This window comes from Phyllostomus discolor, chromosome 2, assembly GCF_004126475.2.
Source record: "Phyllostomus discolor isolate MPI-MPIP mPhyDis1 chromosome 2, mPhyDis1.pri.v3, whole genome shotgun sequence".
NCBI classification, from domain to species: Eukaryota; Metazoa; Chordata; class Mammalia; order Chiroptera; family Phyllostomidae; genus Phyllostomus; species Phyllostomus discolor.
Genome location: NC_040904.2, coordinates 74142043 through 74165136, shown reverse-complemented (window position 1 = coordinate 74165136; position 23094 = coordinate 74142043). Strand labels below are relative to the sequence as shown.

The 23094-nt window shown below is 34.5% G+C and overlaps 1 protein-coding gene and 1 long non-coding RNA gene across 7 annotated transcripts in view; one reads left to right on the top strand and one right to left on the bottom strand.

Annotated features, from left to right (window-relative positions):
• Positions 1 to 23094, bottom strand: part of ZNF654 (zinc finger protein 654) — a 77222-nt gene that overhangs the window by 15080 nt on the left and 39048 nt on the right. For 3 of the 6 annotated variants that reach the window (XM_028534124.2, XM_028534125.2, XM_036017953.1), the window contains exons 3-4: positions 17817 to 17898; positions 1145 to 1280 (exon numbers count right to left, since the gene is read on the bottom strand). In XM_028534124.2, the coding sequence (XP_028389925.1) occupies positions 1145 to 1280; positions 17817 to 17898 (218 nt within the window). Of the gene's footprint in view, positions 1 to 1109; positions 1281 to 17816; positions 17899 to 23094 lie in introns of those variants that run through there. The other 3 variants (XM_028534128.2, XM_036017954.1, XM_036017955.1) reach the window with 3 other exon arrangements.
• LOC118498870 overlaps positions 1 to 23094 on the top strand; it is a 58936-nt gene that overhangs the window by 20275 nt on the left and 15567 nt on the right. The gene's annotated exons all lie outside the window — the stretch shown is intronic.

Below are 23094 nucleotides of genomic sequence, written 5' to 3'. Positions count from 1 at the left end.
TGGCCTTTTCACCTCTCACATCTGTGCCTTAGGCCTCCACACTTCTATCTGGGATGGCTTGCTCTTAAACCCATGAATCATAGCGCCTTCTCCACTACACTCTACTCACAGTCTACCCCTACCCCTGACCCTGGGAAAGAACCTAACCTGCTCAGCACAATTTGTGGCATGAAGTATCTTTCTCATTGAACCAAGGTCTGAATGGTTCCAAAGCTGAGAGTTCCTGCCTTTTCCCTTTGGCCAGCTTATAATTGCACTCCAGAGGCTCTCTCCATGCTTTCAAATGTGTTCTACATTTTTGTGTTTATTCACTACTGCTAAGCTTACTTTCTAAGTTTTGGGGATCAAAAATGTTCTGTGGTTCAGGAATAATATGGCAAATAATATACATGTATATTTTTCAATAATTTAATATATACATATATTTTTAATAATTTACTAGAAGGAGTTGACAGAGCCTCCTTCTTCAAAAGAAAATTTTGGCCCATAGGAACCACTGTGCTTCTAGGTTTGAGAGGAGGTGATGTCAAAGAAGTATGCAGGTAGAAAGGGAATAAGAGAAAATTTAACTTCTATTAATGGATCAAGTGTGGGAAATACTATCCTATAGTATTTGTAATTAAAATTTACTTATTTAGTTAGTCACTCATTCATCATGTAGTCATTCAATCAATCAACATATACCTATACCTAACACTGGGCTAGGTACAGGATATACAGTAGTGGTGATAAAAATTGGATGAGTTCCAGCCCTCGGTTTCCTGTATGAGGGAGATCTCATGTGCTTAAGCCGGGAGTTTCCTTTTGTTTTGTTTAAAAAAGGTGTTCCTACTTAAATAGATTTTTAAAATATAACTGAAGAGACAAAAACAAATGAACTCTCTGTAACATCTGAACAAGTAAATGTGTTAACACTCTGAATTCCCATTAAAATGAGAAATTACTAGAAATAAATGTACCTCAGTCTAGTGCTAAAAGTCACTCTTAGGGCAGGTTAGTACAACAAATCAAACACGCTTTATGTGAAAATACATAACTCTTACTCAATATTATAAAATAAAAATCAGTATTTCTGCTCTAATTAGAAAGTGAAACTGTTTGCTTCTCACAAATGGTGGTTTTGATTTTGAGTCTCCTGAAGTACCTATCTCCTGAGATGCTGGCTGGGCTTTAAGAACAGCTTGCAACACTGGATCTTCCCATGGGCCACCATCTCTAATGATTCGAGTCACCAGTTCCAGATTCACATTTCCATATCTGCGGAGGTGATTCTGGCATTCCTAGGAGAGAAAAATCATTTTGGCTTTATGAATTTAAAGGGGTTAAAAACTAAACTTGATCATCATTGTCAATAAAATGACTGATGGCCAATGAGGCAGCTATTAATATAAAAGAGAAAGGATTGCTGAGTAACCTAAGTAGGGTGTCAAAACCCCAGAAGTACACAAATTGACTTTAATGCCAAAGGTTACACAGTTTCTACATAAGTGGACTTAGGAAATCCCATTATATAGGGATGAAGTGTAACCTAAGAAAAAAAACTTAAGGGATGCATCGTTTCTAGAAAGAGGATCACATTGCAAAAACATAAGAAAAAACTTAAGGGATGCATCATTTCTAGGAAAAGAACCAGGTTGCAAAAATGTAAAACTTAAAATACTCACTTAAATTTGTGTGAGAGCTCATAAATTTGTGTTAACGGGGAAGGCAAGAGCCCTGACAATGAGAAGGGGGTAGTGGGGTCTAATGCAGACTCTGGTTGACAGGCAGACTTAGGTGCCCTGCCCCAATCCCAAATGTATAATTTTAGTTGTGGTAGAGGGATGAAAGATGAAAATTCTATTCCACTTTGTTGTGTAAGTACATTTGTAGTCTTCAGATGAAGAAATGGCAGGCTGAAGGAATGAATACAACCTATATGAAGACTTTGCATTAGATTTAAGATTAAAACGTACTGATAAGTTGGGCATTAACTGAAAATTTGTCTATGCATATTCTGGGATTTTTTTAAAAAGATATTTGAAATGTTTTTAGAGAATCTGATATCTTAGACTTGTGATTATAATATGAATTATGTAATAAATCTGTAAGCAATGTTTAATATTTAGAAGAACTTGGTTTACTGAATTGATAAATTTGATTAATCAGATTTAGATTTACAAGATTTAATTGTTTGATTATGCTTTTTGATTCATTACTTTGTTCAGTGTTGTGTTTTAAAATGTTTCAGGGTATTTAATTTGGTAATTTAAAAAGATTATAACTGAGGGCCTAGTGAAGTTAATAAATTTATTTTTTAAATGCATAAATAGAGCTTAAAGCCTTAAGAAAAAACTAGATATTAAAATTGGCAATGTTAAAATTTGAATAAATTGCACATCGATTAAAACAAACAGCTGCCAGAATTTCTTTCTGTGCTCAAAAAAAAGTCCTCAGGCATTAAAAATTTGTAACAGTCACAGGCAAAGCTTCAGGATAAAATGATATACAGGGGTGGGCAAAAGTAGGTTTACAATTGTAAGTACACAACACAGAGAGTTTATTCTTGTGTTACTATCGATTATTGTATTATTTATTTGTATTACAATTGTAAACCTACTTCTGCCCACCCCTGTATATAGTCACAAAGTTTACTTATTCGATAACTTACTAAGCTACATACTCAAAGTGACAATAAACACTTTGCTTTTATTAAATTGTCACGTTGTTTCATCATTCAAACATTGCAAAGTGGTATCTACATGTCACTTCACATTCTTTGTTAAAATATACAAGAGTTTTTGTTTTATAAGACATCAAGGCAATAGAAGAAATCTAATTTCAAGATAAAGAATCATTCAGTCAAGGAAGTCAAGGGATCCTTAACTCAAAATATGAAAGTAAGTATCATCTAAAAGTTATTTAGGACATTCCCAAATTAAAAGGAAGTAAGCAAGCAAAAACAGTCCAAAACAAACCCTATAAACAATGGGCAAGTTACTTAACCTCTCTGTGCTCTTTCATTTGACTCCTCTGCAAAAATACTAAAAATACCACTTTCATAGGATTGTTGTGAGGATTAAATTATAAACAGTATTGAAAAGTGCTTGGTACAGTGCCTGACACATAGTAAGCACCTAAAAAATGATAGCTACTATTTCTTCTAGTATATTTTAACATTTTGAATAACTATTTTACTCTAGGATACCCAGTTACCTCAGCATAAAATTATTTTTTACAGTTCCATATGTCAGCATGTTACAGCATTCAAAAAATAAAATATAATTTTTTTTTTTTTTTTTTTAGGGAGGGAAGGGAGGGAGGGAGAGAGAGAGAAAAAGAGAGAGAGAGAGAAAGAGAGAGAGAGAGAAACATCAATGTGCAGTTGCTAGGGGTTATGGCCTGCAACCCAGGAATGTACCCTGGCTGGGAATCGAACCTGGGACACTTTGGTTCCCAGCCCACGCTCAATCCACTGAGCTACGCCAGCCAGGAAAGATATAAAGTTATTGATCAGCTATGCTTTTTTAAAAAAAATACATCACATGGAACAAGTAATGATCTGTGGCAACAGCTTCATGGTTAAAAACAATCATCAATTTCAAACCTCAAGATAAACAAACTCCTAAATTACACTAGACACACGTTGGTGCCCCTAAAATTCAAGATGGCTTTTGTTCTAATCAAAGCACAAGAAATAAGGTAAGTGGATGCTAGCCCCTGAATCACTGGTGAGCTTTAGCAATGCTGCTGAGCCCTCAGACATCCCATCCTTCTAGTTGTGTTAGGGGTAAGCGAGGCACCAATCATACAGCCATTAACACCGTGGGACCTAGAACCAGACTTAGGGCGATATCAAGATATGGTATAATAGGTCTACTGCTAATTTCCTAAACTTGGCTGAAAATAAGAAACACTTACAGAGGTCTTGTTTAATAACAAATTCCTAGGGCCCAGTTCAAACCTACTGAACTGAAATTTCTAGTGGAAAGCCATGATGATCTATCTGTATATCTACAAGGTCTTACACCCCACAGTCAATTTTGGCATACTTTTTTTATTGCATTTCCTACAGTTAGTATGTACTTCCATAAATATTCATACTATAAATTATATTCTTGTATTCCCACCAATCCTTCCACTAAAAATTAGCAAATTAACTTAAGTTCATTTTTGTAAGATAAAAATTATAAATGAGTTTTGTTTTGTGTGTGTGTGCACTTTTTGAGCCCAAGTACACCCTATTTTTGAGACCACTTTTATGAGAAATCGCTTTGGACAGGAAATAAAGATTAAATAAATATTTTACTTTGTTCTATTTAAAAAGGCAAAGGACGACAGAGAACAAATAAGTTGGTATCTTTTGTCCCCTCCTTCCTTAAATAGTATAGTGGATTTTTTGGATGATATTCAATCTAAAAGCCTTCAAAGTGAAAAAGGAAGCACTGAAATCACTGTAGAATTCACAACCAATCTTTTTTAGAGTATATGTACATACTGTGGTCTTTATTTTTTTTTAAGAACATTTACTTAATTAAAGATTTGGACCTGTATATTAACCTTATCCTTTACTAAGTCATCTATCTGCTGTCATTGATACCCACTGCACTATGCCTAAATACAAGGGTAGGCAAAAGTAGATGTACAGTTGTTCATATAGAAAAAGGACAATAATAAGTAATACAAGAATAAACTTTTTCTTATACTTACAACTATAAACCTACTTATGCCCACCCCATATAATTCTCTCAGAAATTTCTACTCAACCTTATGTCATTGCCTCATTCTTGTTTTGGTATCAGTGTGGCATGGGTTTAATGTTTTATTTTACAAGATTTTTCTTCCCTGAACTCATTGCCTGAACTCATTGCTGAACTCGAGTTGACCAGTAGAACCTGTCTGTGAAGGTGCAGATCAGAATTCTGGCCATTCTGCATAATTGCTCTGAACCCTTGGTCAGCTTACCACAGGATGTCTTAATGCTCCAACTTTATATTTAAAGGCCGCTGGACTTACCTACCTACTCAGTCAGCTGTTATACATCATGAGGTCTTTACTCGGTCCCTTCCATGTCTCTCAAATTCATCTTCTACTTCCTTGCCTATACTTTTTCTCATATCATGGTCTTTCTCCTGGAACTTCAGGTAAACCTATCTAAACATTTCTTTAAACCTATCTAAACCTTCCTGTAAACCTAACTAAATCCTTTCCTAACTGTCTTTCCACAGTCTCACTTTTCCCTGAGAAGCCTGCACTAGCTCCCTCCATCCATAATAAATTTAATTCCTTCTCCTGGTAATTCCTGCACTGGCAGAGTATTGAAGGTGTCTACCAGTGCAATCTGGTGTTTATCACGTAAGAGAAAGACCTTGCTTTATTTAGTGTTAACATCTTAATTCCTAGGTAGTTAAAAGCTTCTTCATACAGAGTTAGGAAAGGAAAAGTGTACCAAAGAAGATATATTTTCAATAATAACTTTTAGCCCTGGCTGGCCTAGCTCAGTGGATTGAGCACGGGCTGCAAACCGAAGTGTCGCAGGTTCCATTCCAGTCAAGGTACATGTCTGGGTTGCAGGCCATGACCCCCCAGCAACTGCACATTGATGTTTCTCTCTCTCTCTCTCTCTCTCTCTCTCTCTCTCTCTCTCCTTTCCTTCCCTCTCTAAAAATAAATAAAATCTTTAAAAATAACTTTAAAGTTTTTTAAAATTTTAAAATCAAAATTGGATTTTATGAAAATATGTGTTAAGAAGTACTATGCATTATCTGTCTTATTTTAACAAAATATAGATTTCTAAGTAAAATTATAGAATACCATAGTCATATTCATTCATAAGCAAGTTATTGTAACAAATCAGAGCAAAAACATAAAAGGCCTTTAATTTGGTTAATTTATAAAAACAGAGCCTTTAAAATACACTAAAATATAATACTTGAAGTGAGATAACAATGATCATGATATCTTTTATTGTCACTTTCGTTATCTTACAACGAAGCACTTCAAAAGTTGTAAAATTTAAAGATGTGATGCAGTTTTCTTTTGCAAAAAAGAAAATTATCACATATTTGCTGTTGTTTTTTGTGTTTAAGTTCCTGAGGAGTATTCACCCGATGATTTAGAAGAAATGAATACTCTGGATTTTACCCATATAAATTAAAGAAGACAGTATGATAATGAAAAAGTTACTGCTTTTCAAAAAAAAGTTCTTATGAGTTTAGAAGTGTTTGCATAAATAACCAATGTCACCTACAGCCCTGACTGGTGTGGCTTAGTTGGTTGGGTGCCCTTCTGCAAAGTGTAGGGTTGGCAATTCGATTCCTGGTCAGGGCACATACCTAGGTTGCAGGTTTGGTCCCTGGTGCTTGGGGGCACAAAACAAAAGGCAACTGATCAATGGTTCCCTCTCACATCAATATTTCTTTCCCTTTCTTTCACCCTCCCTTCCCTCCTCTCTAAAAATAAGTAAATAATTTTTTTAAAAAGTCACCTATAAAGCTTGTATCTATGCCATTAAAAAAACTTAAGCTAAAATTTTCTATTGAAAAATCTTTCAACTGGATCACTTTAAATTCATTTGTTGAAAATGGTTACTATTCAAGAAAACACTGACTTTAGGAACAATGAAAATGTAATACTCAAATTTCAACAAAACTCTAAAAATTTGGTGAAAGGCATTTAAAACCAGGAAACACAATTTTAGAAATGAAATTTTTCCATGAAGATCTACCAAAGGTATCTTTTCCACCTATATGATAGCTATTAAAACCAAATATCAAAGTAAACTAAATTTAAAATCAGACTTTGAATTATTACATGACCAAGTATTACAATTTTTCAAAAATAAAGCATATTCAATCACACTGATGCCATTAAAGTTTTTACACTGTTAAATATTTTATTTTTATCCTTTTAAAATGTATTTTTGTTTCATAGTATATATAGTATTAGTACATGTACATAAATAATAAATATACATATACTGGGGATATGTGCTCAAACTCTTTACAAAAAAAAAAAAAAGAAGAACAAAACAAAACCTAGATGGGTAAGATATCAGAGGTCTGCAAACTCCTGATTTTAGGTTACTTGTATTTATATTTATGTTTAGAATCAGATATAAAACTCTTTCTGTTGATCTTAAGGTCATGTCAGTTTTTTTAATCTGCTTCTTCCTTGCTACTTCTACAGGCTTATACTCTTGTCTAGGTCTTCATCATAGTGGTATCGCTCAGATAACCACAATAAAGTTTCTATCTCCAACATCTCTCTAATAAGGAAGTTTTTAGAAGGTTTTAAAAAGTTGGATTATGAAGCATTTAAGCTAGTAGTATAAATACAACATTTCTTTATACCTCATCTTTTGACATATACATTATTGCAAACACATGGTTATTACATTATTTCATATAAAAAGATTAAGAAATACTGGAAAGAATGCTGGGTTAAGAGTAAGACCTAGGTCCTTATTCTGCTTCTAGGAACCTCAAACCCCACTGGGGTTTACAAGAGATTATTGGATTAAACAATTTTTAAGGTGATTCCCAGTCCAAAATTATAAAAATGCAGATACCTATAAATTAGACATATTTGATTTTTAAAAATAACTAGAATCATGTCCTTATTGAACTATTTAATATATCCCTCATTTAACTTTTGAAAAAATGAATATTTAAATTATCTAATTGGTTATCTATTTAATAAACAATTACATTTTTATATAATTTTTAAAAATTTAAATAATCAAATGTTTCTTAAATTTGGCAGAGTGTTATCTGAGGGGGAAGCTAGTCATAAATACTGTAAAACTATCAAGTGAGAGCACAAATTCCAAAATTAATTGGTGGTTGCCATGCTAATGAAAATACACCCCTCCATTAACATTTTTAAATAAGTAATGAAATAATACAGCCAACAGAGAAGTGTGATTGTTGTAGTTTTAACCTGTAAGACTGACCCTGAAGCAAGAATTAAGGTATATGCAAGGTTTGAGCACAGATTTCTACACAATGAAATAAATACAAAATATGATTCAGCAGAAAGAGCGCTGGAGTCTAATCAAGGGAACAGGTCACAATACTGACTGTGCTACAAATTGGGCAAGTTATTTAATCTCCAGTAAATATTGCTGAATAGATGAATGAATGAATCTCTCTGGTCCTCAGCTGCATCATTTATTAAAAAATTAGATTGTCTTCTACAGTTCTTGAAAGCTAAATTTTCTATGGTCTAATATTTTATCTGGGAATATATAAACTACTGCAAGCACTAGCATGCTTGTAAGTCTACTTAGTATGTATCCATATTAGGGCACTCTACAAAATCAGCTTTCAGTGAACAACAAATACCCCACTAATCCTGATGTGCTTTTAAAGCTAGTTCCAAAGTGTTAATCGTATCATTGATTTTGAAGGCACTTACATGCCTGCTCCTGACAACACAAGACTGCAAGATGCTCAGGATATACAACCTTTATGATCTGACACTGTGGTATGGAATAACTATTAATACACACTGATGTGCAGTACACTCTTTTAGATGACTGTTGTTCCATGTGTCACTAACTTTTCCTGAAATAAAGAACTTACTGACACTGACAGTCCTATCTTTTGGAGGATTGCTTTTGGTCCCTTGAGCTTACATGTCTCAAGTTTAATTATATAGTACTTTAAGCCTGAAATAACTCAGGCTCTTGTGTCCCTTCAAAGTAAAACCTCAACAGTTAAACTGAAGTAAGGTATTTCCTTATTCAAAAAATTATTTTAAAAAATGCAGAGAAGTGAAAATATTTCTGAGCTCATGATATATACAAGAATTATTTTGCCTATATATATATATATATATATATATATATATATCACTTTGGGCAAGGGAAACAAAGAAAAAAATAAACAGGACTACATCAAATTAAAAAAGCATGTGCACAGCAAAAGAAATCATCAACAAAATGAAAAGGGAACCCACTGTTTGGGAGAACATATTTTCCAATGATACATCAGACAAGGGTTTTATCTCCAAAATACAGAAAGAACTTATATGACTCAACAGCAGGAAGACAATCCAATTTTAAAATGGGCAAAGGACCTGAATAGACAATTCTCCAAAGAGGACATACAGATGGCCAGTTGATATGAAAAAAATGCTCAACATCACTAATCATCAGAGAGATGCAAATTAAAACTACAATATGTATCACCTCATACCTGCCAGAATGGCTATCACCAATAAATCAATAAACAAGTGCTGGAGATGGAAATTAAAACTACAATAAGTATCACTTCATACCTGCCAGAATGGCTATCATCAATAAATCAATAAACAACAAGTGCTGGTGAGGATGTGGAGAAAAAGGAACCCTAGTGCACTGCCAGTGGGAATGCAGACTGGTGCAGCCAGTATGGAAAACACTACGGTGTTTCCTCAAAAAGTTAAAAATGGAACTGACATTCCACCCAGTGATCCCCCTTCTGGGTCACCAATCAGAAACAATATATTCACCCCTATTTTCATGTAGCATTATTTACAATAGCCAAGATCCAGAAACAGCCCAAGTGCCCATCCACAGATGAGTGGACAGAAAAGCTGTGGTACATTTACACAATGGAATACCACGTGGCTATAAAAGAGAAGGACCTCTTCCCTTTGCAACAGCACAGATGGACCTGGAGAACATTATCATAAGCAAAATAAGCCAGCAGGAGAAAGGCAAATACCATATAATCTCATTTATATGTGGAAACTAATGAACAAAATAGGACCAAAGGCATGGATACATGTAACAGACTGCCAGATCTCAGGGGGTAAGAGAGAGGGATGAGATTAGCCAAGAATATATATGCATACCCCATGGACACAAACAACAATGTGGTGAAGGCCAGGGGGGCATGGTGGTGGTGGTAAAAGTGGGGCCCAGGGCTGGGTGGAGGTGGGCAAAGGTGAGGGGATGAGAGACAACTGTTAATATGTTAGCAATAAATAATAAAAATAATTTTAAAAAGATAAATTACTGTGGAAAAAAATATCAAAACTTTACCTATTTCAACACAAGATTTGTCAAAGGAATATAATCTTTACAAATGATTTCAGAACCTGAAACTTTAATTTTAACACCAATCCTTTTTACTTCCAGTACTATACATATGTGGCATACTTGTCAAGTATGTTTCTTTCATAGATGATTATTTTCCCTTGCACTTTTCTCACAAACATACTGTGATTCTCTTTTTTCTGCACATTGTCAAAGTAAAATCCACAAGTAAATATTTGATGGTTTTACCCCATGAATATGTTTACTGAACTCTATCTTACTGTACACACGAGTGACCAATGAACTATAAGGTAGACAGTTTTCAACAATATGCCTCATTGTTTCTTGTGTTTTAGAGTTCAGCAAGATGATACATCTCTAAACAAATTTTTAGAAATGAAAAATATGGCTAGACATCAGATAGAAGTTCTGTGGATTTATATATCCTTCATTTGTTTTTGCCAACATAAGTACTAAGGGACTAAGACTAGCAAGTGTTAGAGACACAGGGATGAGTCAGTCTCTGCCCACCCATCGAACAGCACAGTAGAGAGACTATCAAATCACAGAGGGATATATATTTTGATTTAACAGTGGAAAAATTTAAGGGGGAAAAGTCATGTGCAATCCAAATGGTATGGCATGGAGACAAGAAATAACTTCTATCAGGAAAGAAAATAGCAGAACACAATTTTGAAACTGCTACTCACAAAATGTCTTGCTATTAAGCTGATATGGTGTAGTATTCTTTAAACACCAGGACTATTTTGGTGTTTTTAAATACCAAGATTAGGCCTTTGCCAAATTAAGCCTTTGGGCAACTCAGTCCATGAAGTCTAGTAAGGGGATATTGTCCAGAAGGTTTTGGTATTAAGTCAATAGTTCTAAACTTCCTCATATTAGCTAAAAATAAGAAAATCTGGGAGGTGTGCTGGTTTATAATGCCAATGAATATACACTCTAACACTTAAGGGAAGATCAACACTTACTCCTGTGAAACAGGATGGGAACAATTTATTTAACCTCCTCTCTCTTGTGCTGGTTCTTTTTTATTATTTTATGCTTTTCTCTTATCATGTTATTACAATAAAATAGCCTTGGGCCTTCTCCTGCTTGGAAGGGTATATCCCCTACACACTTCTAGCTCCTGCCCCCATTCACCTAAAGAAGGACAAACAGATTTAAAAAAAACAACAACAACAAAAACAAAAAAAACTGGGTGGAATCCAAGGGAAGAAAGCTTAACTAAGGCTTACTTCTAGTCTTAAAACAAAAGATCTGACTTATACACTGACCCTATGGGATAGGGATAGAGTTTTTCTCTCAGGTCAGAGTTTTCTCTCGAGGGCAGACTCATTAACACATTTGCAGAGCTATAAGCAGTAAGGTTTCTAGATTACTGGTTGGCATTTTGCAGGCTTCCCCAAACTCTCTTTTATTTTTCTAAATTAAAAAGAAAAAACCTTCATAACATCTATTTTTCTCTTGACTTATTAAAGTATTACATGTTCTTGGTTTAAAAAATAAAAACTGGAGGCTACAAATATAAACCCACGAGTCTAACCATCACTGGGCATTAGTATTTGGATATTCCAAAGGTATTTCAAACTGTGTCTAAAATGGAACTTACCTTCTTTTTATATCCTGCTCTTCTCCTTGTAATTCCCACCCATTTAAGGAATGGTCCTACCCTGTGTGGTTACTTCAGCTTAGATACCTAATAATATACTTGATTAGTCTGTATCTTCCTTAGCCCCATCCAGTCAAAACCACAATAGGATTTTAGTTCCAAATGATTACTTTTATTTAAAACTTGTATTTCCTTTTTCTAGGAACATTTCTGACATTAATAGAATGTTCATAATAGTCATATTAACAATAATCTAATTTTAACTTGTTTCCTCAGGTCAATCCTATTTCTTTTATTCTCTAATAACTCTATTAGTAAATTCTTTGTTTCAATCATTTCTAAATCAGCTGTCATACTTTTTTGTTTTCCTGACAGAAGACATGTAGCTGGTTTGTTTCCCAAGAACTTGAACTATTATTTCTCTTGTCCTCTCTAATAAATTATAGTTCTTGTCAGCTGTATTAAACTATTTTTCTTCTCTTGAAAAACTCCTTAGACAGTATCTATTTATGCTTTTGTTATCAAAGTATGGTCAGCTTGATTATATTTTTTCTTCGTTGAAATCTTACTTATTCTATATAAGTCTTACATTTGTAGAACTTTCCTTTACCCTGAAAATTGAAGACTACTACAAGATATGGCTGCACATACCTTTGAATAGAAAATTATTTTTTAGAGACCATTTCCTTTATTAATTTGGTTTTTCCTGAAGCTAACCTACTGTTGATTGCCTTTACTACACTTTTAATTTAGTATTTCCATCTCTATACAGTATTTTACCTCCATACATTTTGGGGGGTTGTCCCTTTTTTACAATTTCACTTCCCATTTCAGTGGAAGATACTCTGAACTCAACTGCATAAGAACATAACTGATTCTTTTTTAACTGTCTTATCTTATCATGTAATTGATTATAAAAGGTGTTATTCTCTTTATTCATCTTTATCTAGAATATCTGGAACAGAGAGCTGTTTTACTAATGGGAAATCTCTGACCAACCTTCCAAGCCCAAACCAACATAGAAGGGAGAAGTTTTAATTTGTTAGATCAATGTAAAGAGGAAACTATAATGAGACAACCACACCTTTATAAGATTTTCTTACCTCTGTGTATTGGGACATACTACCTTTGGTTTGGGTTATACCTTCATTCTCTCAATAGAAGGAATGCTCTCATGCAAAGCCACACATCCCATTTTTAATGTAGGTGTAACAGTCATATCAAGATTCCTGTTCTATGGGCTCCAATGCACACTTGGTGCACTCTCAAGAAGTACCAACAACTTTTCCTTCCTGACTGCTTGAAGATCAGCTACCATCATGAACAACACAATAACTATCCTTGGATCAGGAAGTTCATGACCAACAGACTACTCCAGTGGAAACAAATGGTCCTTGACATCCTTCACCCTAGGAAAGCAACAGTACCTAAGACAGAAAATTCAGCAAAAAACTATCCAAAATATGTAAGACCACAACAGATATTATCTTTATATTTAGATTCAGAACCCACTTTGGTGGTGGCAAGGCCACTGGCTTTGGCATGATTTATGATTTCAAAGAAAAATCAACCTAAACATACACTTGCAAGACATAGCCTATATGACAAGACATGGCCTGTATGACAAGAAAAGAACAAAAGGAACATAAGAACAGACTGAAGAAAGACAAGGGGACTGCAAAGGCCAATGTTGGTGCTGGCACAAAGTGAGCTGGAGATTGGATAAAAGGAGTAAAGATTCTCCACTGACTTTATCTGCAGTGGTTGTGCCAACTTTTCATGAGTGTATTGATAAAACAAGAACTTACCAAAAAAAAAAAAAAAAAAGCCACACACCAAATGCCCCACCATCTACCATTTCCTCCAGCCCCAGTTATTATAAGCTGGTGGTGGGAGGCAGGGAGCATTACTAGATAGCACTGAATGTCTCACTCCTCTTTATCTTTCCCTCAAATGCCCCTATTTATCTTCATTCAGTTAATCAAGTATTGTTTGCCCAAGTAGTCTGATGTCAACTGTACATGCCCCAACCGGGGACCAAACCTGCAACCCAGACACGTGTTCTGACCAGAAATCAAACCAGATAACGCCTAAAGGAACCAACACTGGTCAGAGCAGGTTTACCCAAGTTCTTCTTGTTTTTTTAATTTTATTTAAATTGTTGTTGCAGTACAATTTTCTATCTTTTACTCCCATCCCAACCTACCCACCCAACCCTCCCTTCCTCCCTCCCATTTCCACCCACCCCTAGTTTTTATCCATGTGTCCTTATACTCGTTCTTATAAACCCTTCCCCTTTTCCCCTGAAATTCCCCTTGATAGAGGTCTTTGTCCTAGTTTCTAGCATTCATAAGGAATTTTTCCTTATTTTATTTTTGTCATTTCATTGGGAATCTAGAAAATTTAATTAAATTAATGAGGTTTGGAGACCTAGTGTATGAATTCAATCACAAGCCTATGGAAAACTCCCCAATGAACTAATTAAAAATAATAATGAGGTAGGTACAGCATATAGGAAATGTGTCACCCTGGCCAGGTGTCTCAGCTGGTTGGAAGACTGTCATATACACAAAAAGTTTAAAGGTTCAATCCCTGGTCAGGACATATACCTGGACTGCAGGTTCGACCCCTGTCAGGTGCATGTACAGGAGGCAATGGACCGATATTTCTTTCACAATGATGTTTCTCTTTCTCCCCTTCCCTCCCTCCCTCTCTCTAAAATCAATAAACATATCTTCGGATGAAGATTTAAAAAATGCATGTTCTTGCTTTGAGGTAAAGAAAAATTGTCAGAAACCAAGGGGTAAACAAGCAGACTTTTAAAAGCCAGTAAATGGAATATCTGGCTCTAAGAATAAAGTTTCCTCTTGGAATAAGCCAGAGGAAAAATTATAGTCAGTGGATAAGACTTAAAAATTTTTATTTGTCCCTGGCTGGTGTGGCTCCGTGGATTGAGCGCCCACCTGCGAACCAAAGGGTCACCGGTTGATTCCTAGTCAGGGCACATGCCTAGGTTGTGGGCTAGGTCTCCAGTAAGGGGTATGTGAGAGGCAACCACACATTGATCTTTCTCTCCCTTTCTTTCTCTCTCTCTTTCCCTCTCTCTAAAAACAAATAAATCTTTAAAATATTTCTACTTGAACAGCTTAGGTTTTAGGAGAAAAGAAATTCATGGAAGAACAAAATGAGCTTAATTAAGGGCTAGGTGTTGGTCTTACTGTGAAGACAAATAAGTCCAGGTAGTATGACATCAGAGAGCTCACACTCTTCACCAGACAGGTTTTAAGGCCTGCCCTAAGCTTTAAGTCAGATCTTTTGCTATGAATGATGCCAAGCTGATGACCCTATGCTGCGAGTACAATACTGTCCCCATTTTACAAATGCAGAAAACAGACAAAGAAATTGCCCAAGATGACAGAATGGGTAGCAAAACTAGTAGACTCACAGTTGGAATGCGGGGGTGGAGAATGGACACAAAAGGAATAATTAACTCAAATCCAACAAAGAATATTAGTCCACTGAGGGACTCAGGTCCAGGGACCAGCACTACAGGCATCACCTCAAAGCATATTAGAAGTGCAGATTCTCAGTCTCCACCCCAGAGCTACTGAGCCGGTAATCTGTATTTTACAACATTCCCCAGGTACATGGTAGAGGAGAAAGAGCACAGTCTTAAGCTGGTATGAATCTGTATGAAAGCTGGACAGAAAGAAATCACTTGGGGAAACACAGTTTATACTAGCAATATAAGTTAAAAAATTTTCAGAAGATGATATTGGGATTGCTATTGGATTACCAAAGGTCGGTCAAAACCCTGCAAAATTCACGAAGCTTATTAAATACAAGATTTTAGGGGAATGTACACAGTGGACTACATGTTATACCTTCCTGGGTCTGTTAAGGGCACACAGGCCTGAGAAGCACAAGCAGCAACAGCTCAGTTCAGAAAATTCTCCAGGTAAAGCTACAAGTGGAACAAAAAGGTGAAGTCTGTCCTACTAAGCAGGAGTTAAAGGCTCCAGAAAATGCTGAGTAGGAAGAAGTCACAGCAACAAAATGGCAGAAATGACAGAGAAATTTAAATATACACACACACAACAAAAAGGAGAAGCAGCGGGCTTAAGAATTTGAGCAGGAGATAGAATGGGCACAAAAACCATAAACTCTCCCTTGAAGAAATGATTATATTGATAACTGAATGGATATACTGCTCACAAAAAATAAAAATAAAGAATAAATCCCTTCAAAATGTTAAGATTTCACACATTTAAAACCAGTCAAATACTGTCTCTCATCTACTCTATAGACACTTCATTGGTTCCCACCGTCCAAGCTCAGTCACCATCCCCATGAGGGGACTCCCTGACGACCCATTTAAAGCTAAAATTTTCTCCCCAATACTACTATGCCAGCACTCCTTATCCCCCCGCCTGCTTCATTTTTCTCCCAGTCATTTGACTCATTCTAAAATACTCTTAATTTACAAGTTTGGTTTATTGTATTTGTTTCCACATTAGAATCAAACTCCACAATAACAAGTTTTTTCTGTTTTTGCTTACTACTATTTGTCCCAGAGCTTAGTACCTAGCATATAGTGGGAACACAATAAATATCTGCTTGAGTAAAAGCTGAAGAATGGATTGCCAAGAATACAAGTTTCAAAGGAAAAAAATGAATGGGAAATTAGTAAGTTTTAAATACTTGACTATAGGCTCAATTAAGCTCCATGACGACAGGTATTTTTACCTCTTTTGCTGAATGTAGGAATAGATATAGTAAAGTGTTTATTATAACATTCCTAATTTCACTGATTCTAACATGTATTTTTAAATATTTATACTACTCTAAAGTCAGAATATTTTTATATTCAATATCCTAGAATTCATGGCAGCCCAATAATGGTCATGATGTAGTTGTAATTCTCCTTGAATGGACATTCAAAGAGCACAGAAACTTGCAAAAGTATATATTGCAACTCAGAATAAAATCCAAAACTAGCAGAGAACTTTTTTAATTCTTGGGAACCAAACATGTGGGATGGGTGTAGAGCAATTGATCTAATTTAACAACACCTCTGAAGCAGGTCAAAAGTTTGCTGAACAGAACCATAAAGCCAGCCTAAGCTTCTAAAAAAGCCAAATTCCAATGGGCTTTAGTTTTTATTATTTTAGAAAATGCTATTTCACTAACACTTTGATGTTGCTGAAGACAAAATGGTATTAAAAAACAGACATCAACAGGTGAGTGGAAAAGCAAATCTGGACTCAGATTCTGAATGTGAAGAAGTTTTAGATATACTTGACACAATTAAGTTTGCTTATCATTTTTCTCTTTTGTATATGCAATAGAATGATTCATTATAAAAAATCTATTCATTGTAAAAGCTTGCTTTAAATAAACATGAAAAAAATTCTAGGTGAAAGAGAGCACTGGACTCTTCCTAAAGGTGGACAGCAAATACTGGTGTTTGACCATCATCAGCCTTTCTTGTTAACACCACTGGAATAAACATAAGATACATTGTGTGAACACTTTTGCCCCTAGGGGGAGCTCAAAGCGCATCTTCCTTTACCTCAGAGAAGTGCTGATGAGATAATGCCAATGACACACATTAGTGAGCCCAAGTACTACTACTAGGTATTTCTTTGTAAATAAATGCTAAAAAGATTAAAGTTCTTGCCATCTACAAGAGAGGTCTTGGATATTTTTTATTCTCTTCTCTCATACAGAATGTGCAAAAATATCTACCTTCTATCTTGGGGAGGCTATTGAGAAGATAAATTAAAAAAAAAATCAGGGTACAGCCAAGGGGAAAAGTGCATGGAACAGACAGCCTGAGTCTAGTCTAGGTAAGGGTGAAGTTCTACATGGGCTTTGAAACCAAAACCTGTAAATAAAAACTGCGTGTATGTCCAGGATGTGCTTAGAAATCTACACTGGTGGTGACAGTAGGCTCTGGTATAGCAAATGTAGAATTGGAATCCTATTCATAAACTGCTTAGAAATACAGCTAAAAGTTCATTTTAAGAAACACTTTTTCCACTAGTGTAACAGGATCCTAAACATTGCCACCTTAGTTAAATATAAAAATTACAAAAAATAAATAACCAATATACTATTTTAAGGGGAGAATAAAGGCCTGCTTTAAATGTAGACAAAGTGTGAAGTATTAAATTGTTTTACCTGAAATGATCCAAGAATATCCTTTAAGGGTTCTTCATAAAACTCATCTCTTCCAAAGAACAGCAGCAACTCAAAGAAACTCCTAGGAAGAATAAGTGAATAATAATTTTCATTGCTTCTTTGACTTTTTTGTCCCAATTTAAGAGAATCTCAAGAGAGAACAGTTATGTATTATCAGATATCTAGTTTTAAAATAGTTGGTTTTGAAACACACTGGTCATTTAGGATTCGTGTTACATTTTCAGTAAAAATTTAACAGAAGCATCTTCGAGGAAAATACAAAGAAATGCACTTAAGTTCTAGAACTACAGAATGCATAATTACATTACTCATGCCTACTAGGTTCACACTGAAAAAAAAAAGAGAGAGAAAGAAAAAAACAACAGGATACCAGGTGCCCAAAATTTGGCTACACATGTGAAGATGATCTAAAATGAGTACACACTCCTAATATAATGGACCCTGGGAAAAAATTCAAAATCTAATTTTTTTCAGAGGGATATAAGGGATAGAGAAATTGACACAAAAATATATTACAGAGGCACCATGAAACTCTCCACTAGCATTTATATTATAGCGATATCACCAATTATGTATCTAATTAATGACAACATGGATCCTCAAACTCTAGGCTTACCTAAATTATCATTATCCTGCTTATAGCAGACTGCCTCAAATCTCATTTTTAAATGAGTTATTTGCAAAATATAACCGAAGACAATGAAATTGAGAACAGGCTGACAGTGACCAGAGGGGAGAGGGGAGGGGATTATAGGGAAAAAGGGTGAAGGGTTTGCAGGAATAATTATAAAGGACACATGGACAATAACAAAGGGAGGTGGAAACAGGTGAGGGAGGTGGGGAGGGCTGGGGGGGAAAGGCAGAAAATTGTACTTGAACAACAATAAAAAAGTGTTAAAAATAAATGAGTTATTTGGAAAATATGCTACTAAGTATTTTATGTGCCTTTAATAATTCATTAATTCATTTGTTCAGAAAGAAACATGACTTATTTCCTAATCACAAGCATGGAAAAGTATAATATTATATATTACTTTGCAATCCTAAATGACAGAGCCTTCAAACTCTTGAAATGTAGAAGATACTCAACTAGAAATAGCTAAAGTTGTATTTTTCTAAATATTTTTTACCTTTAATCAAAATCACTAATAAAGACTGAAATTTTTCATGCAAACATAACTATGAAACTGTATCATTTTAAAAATTAGATAAAAGACCTAAGCATTACACAATAATTACAAAGACCCTTCTAAGCATAGCATAGCAACTATACCCCATGAACTGATATTTTTATAAATTTGACTAAATTTTTAAATGTCAACAGACACAAACCATAAATGCAGTCAAAAGCAAAATGATTCACTTCGGAAGAATCTTTGCTGATTTCCTTAATTGAAAAGCTTACACAGATAATTCTTTATAATGTCAAAAACCCAGTAGAAAACTAGGAGAAAAGACTACTTCACAGAAAAGAAATGCTGGGGAATTTTTATTTCCAATAAGATGTTCTAGTTTACTCAATTAAATAAGTAAAACTTTTTGAAGTTGAAATACCACTTTTCCTTCACATTTATAAAAATGAAAATGTTGATAAATTCTATGATGGCTCTGATGTGGGGAACTAAGACTGATGTCTACAGTATTATCTATGGCTGCTTTAGTGCTACAAGAACAGTAGTATGGTTACAGCAGACACTCTACAGTCCTCAAGTCTAAAGCATCTGGCCCTTGAAAAAATGTTTGCCAACTTCAGCTTTAGACAGTTGTTTCAGTGATTAAAAGTTAGGAATATTCCATTTTACATGTATGGTTCAGGTTTTACCATTTCCAGTTCTCTTCATTTCTCTGGGTACATTTTCTGTCTAGCATCATGCTTGTGGTACTTTTTTTTTTTTTTTTTTGCAGTTCAGGTCTTCTGGTAATGAATTCTTTCAGTGTTCTCCTCCCTGAAAACATGCTTGTTTCTCCCTCTCAAATTAAGACTTAATTTTTTTCTTTCAGCACTTTAAAGATGTCAATTTATTATGTTCTGGCTTGCACAGTTCCTGAGGTGTCTGCTGTATTTATCATTAGTCTTCTAAATTAGGCAGTATCTTTTTACTCTTGCAGCCTTCAAGATTTTCTCAGTGATTTTCAGAGTTTGAATGTTAAGCATGCAGGTGATCTACATGGTTGTGTGTGTGTGTCAGTGTCACAAATTATCCTGCTTGTTCTATAAATTTCTTGATCTGTGGTTAAAGGGTCCTCTTAGATGTAATTATTATATCTCTTCTGAGGTTTCCTTTTACACAAATCAGTGCTTCTCCCTCATCAACCATTTCTAGTCTCTATATTCTACCAATACCTCCTCTTTCCTTTATCCTTCCATTTCTAGGGCTAACAGCAACTTACTAGAGTGCTAAGTCTGATTCACCATCCTCTTCTTATCTATTCTTTCAATTTTCTAACAACTTTGAAGGAGGTTCTATGAATTAAATGAAAGGAGGTTCTATGAATTTAATTATTCATTAAAATGAATTATCTAGCATGGCTTACATTTCCCTAACTAGATCTTGGTTGAAATAATCTATAGATCTTAATCAAAAAGGAAATGGAAGAGGAAACAAAAATAAATCTATTGATGATCATTTCCTACAAGACCCATAGGAAATTATTTTTGGTCTCCCCATGTTCCAAAATTAGAACAGAAAACTTTTTCAGAACATCATAGCTTAAGAAAACCATAACCAAGAGGCTACAGCCAACATTAAGTCACATATTTATTTTTATTAAATGTTAAAAAATATGTAAATTTGACTTGGTGCCTTGATACTGTAGGATTTTCTTTTCTATTGAACTATAATTGACATGTAACATTATATTAGATTCAGGTGTACAACATAATGATTTGATATTTCCATATACTGGAAAATTATCTTCACAACAAATCTAGTTAATATCCATCACCACACAATCACAACTTTTTCTTCTTGTGATACGAATTGTCAAGATCTATTCCCTTTAACAACTTTCAAATGTACAATACAATGTTTTTAACTATAGTCATCTTGCTGTACATTAAATCCCAATGTCCTATTCATTTTATAACTGAAATGTTGTACTTTTTGACCACCTCCACCTATTTGGCCCACCTCCCAACCCTCACTACAACAACTATCAACCTGTTCCGAATATCTGAGTTTTGTTTTGTTTAGATTTCATATATATGATATTATTTTTCTCTCTGAATTATTTCACCTAGCATAATGACCTCAAAGTCCATCTATGTTGCCACAAATATTAAGATTTCCTTCTTTTTTATGAATGATAATATTCTATTATATATGTGTGTGTATCCATTTTCTTCATCCATTCATCCATCACTGGACATATCGGAGGTTTCCATGTCTTACCTACTGTAAATAATGCTTCAATGAACACAGAGGTACAAGTATCTTTTTAAGTTAGTGTTTTCATTTCCTTTGGATAAATACCCAGGAATGGAACTGCTTGATGATATGTGGTAATTCTATTTTTAATTCTTTGTGGAACATCCATACTGGTTTCCACAACAGCAACACTATTTTACACAACTACCAACAGTGCACAGGGGTTCCCTTGTCTTTACATCCTTGCCAATTCTTATTTGTTATCTTTTTGGGAAAAAAAAATTCTAACAGGTGTGAGGTGATACCTCATTGTTGTTTTGATTTTGACTAATGATTTCCTTTATAGTACAAGTTTTTTTAGTTTGATGTAGTCCAACTAGTGTTTTGCTTTTGTTGCCTTTGCCTTTGGTGTCAAGTAAAAAAAAAAGAAAGAAATCATCCCCAAGACTGATGTCAAAGGAACTTTCTGTCTCTATTTTCTTCTAGGAGTTTTATGGTTTCAGGTTTTATGTTCAAGTCTTTGATCCATCTTGAGTTGATTTCTGTGTATGGTACAACAGTAGTTCAGTTTCATGCTTTTAAATGTGGCTGTCCAGTTTTTCCAACACCACTTACAGAAGAAACTGTCCATCCCCCACTGCATATTCTTGGCTCCTTTGTTGTATTCTAATTGACCATGTATGCATGGGTTTATTTCTGGGCTTTCTATTCTGTTCTGTTGATCTACATGTCTGTCTAATCTATGGGCCAATATCATACACTTTTGGTTAGCTATGTAATATAGTTTGAAACCAGGAAAAGTGATGATCCAGCTTTATTCTTTCTCAGTACTACCTTGGCTATTCAGGATCTTTTGTGGTTCCACACATATTTTAGGAATTATTTGTTATAATTCTGTGAAAAATACTATTGGATTTTTGATAGAGAGTGCAATGAATCTGTAGTTTGCTTTGGGTAGCATGGATATTCTAACAGTATTAATTCCTCAAATTTATAAACATTTTTTTTCTCCAATTATTTGTATCTTCAATTTTTTTTATCAGTATCATACAGTTTTCAGTGTCTAGGTCTTTCATATCCTAGACATGAAATTTATGTCTAGGTATTTTATTCTTTTTGATGAAATTATGAATATGATTACTTCCTTAATTCTTCTGAGAGTTATTAGTGTACAGAAATGAAGAGAATTTTTATACATTGATTTTATATCCTGAAACCTTGCTGAATTAGTTTATTAGTACTAAGGGTGTTCTGGTGGAGTCTTTAGAGTTTCTATATATAATGTCAATGCAAACAGAGATGATTTTACTTCTATCAAAGAATACAGTAATATATGTTTAACATATTTTATACCTGTAATATTATATATAGTTATATACAGAATATTATAGATATCAAGTTAACCCTTTTGCTTACCTATAAATTCTTAGCATGTCAAGTGATTAAAAAAATTAAAAAACACATAATATATATCATAAACAAGAATTCTACAAACATATGAATTATAATGAAATCTATTAATATCCTGACATTCTGTCCAGGTACTTTGAACATTCTGTTTGCCATCCCTGGGTAGGTCTCCTGCTTATTCATCTAATTTATTGCTCTTGTTCCTTCAGAGCTCAGCTCCAGTGTTAGCTCACCCAGCAAATTTTCCATAACTTCCCAGTCCAAGTCAGGTCCCCTCTTATACTCTTATTGTGTCTGTAATTCTTTCATGATTACAAATACATAACAATGTGACTCTTCAATATGTTTTAGCTCTGTAAAGTTTTTCAGAACAAGGACCAAACTATCTATTTTATTCCTAAAACCAAACAGATTTGCAGAATGAATGAATGTATAATTATGAAATAATTGTGGGAAGAATTTCCTGGCTTATTTATTTA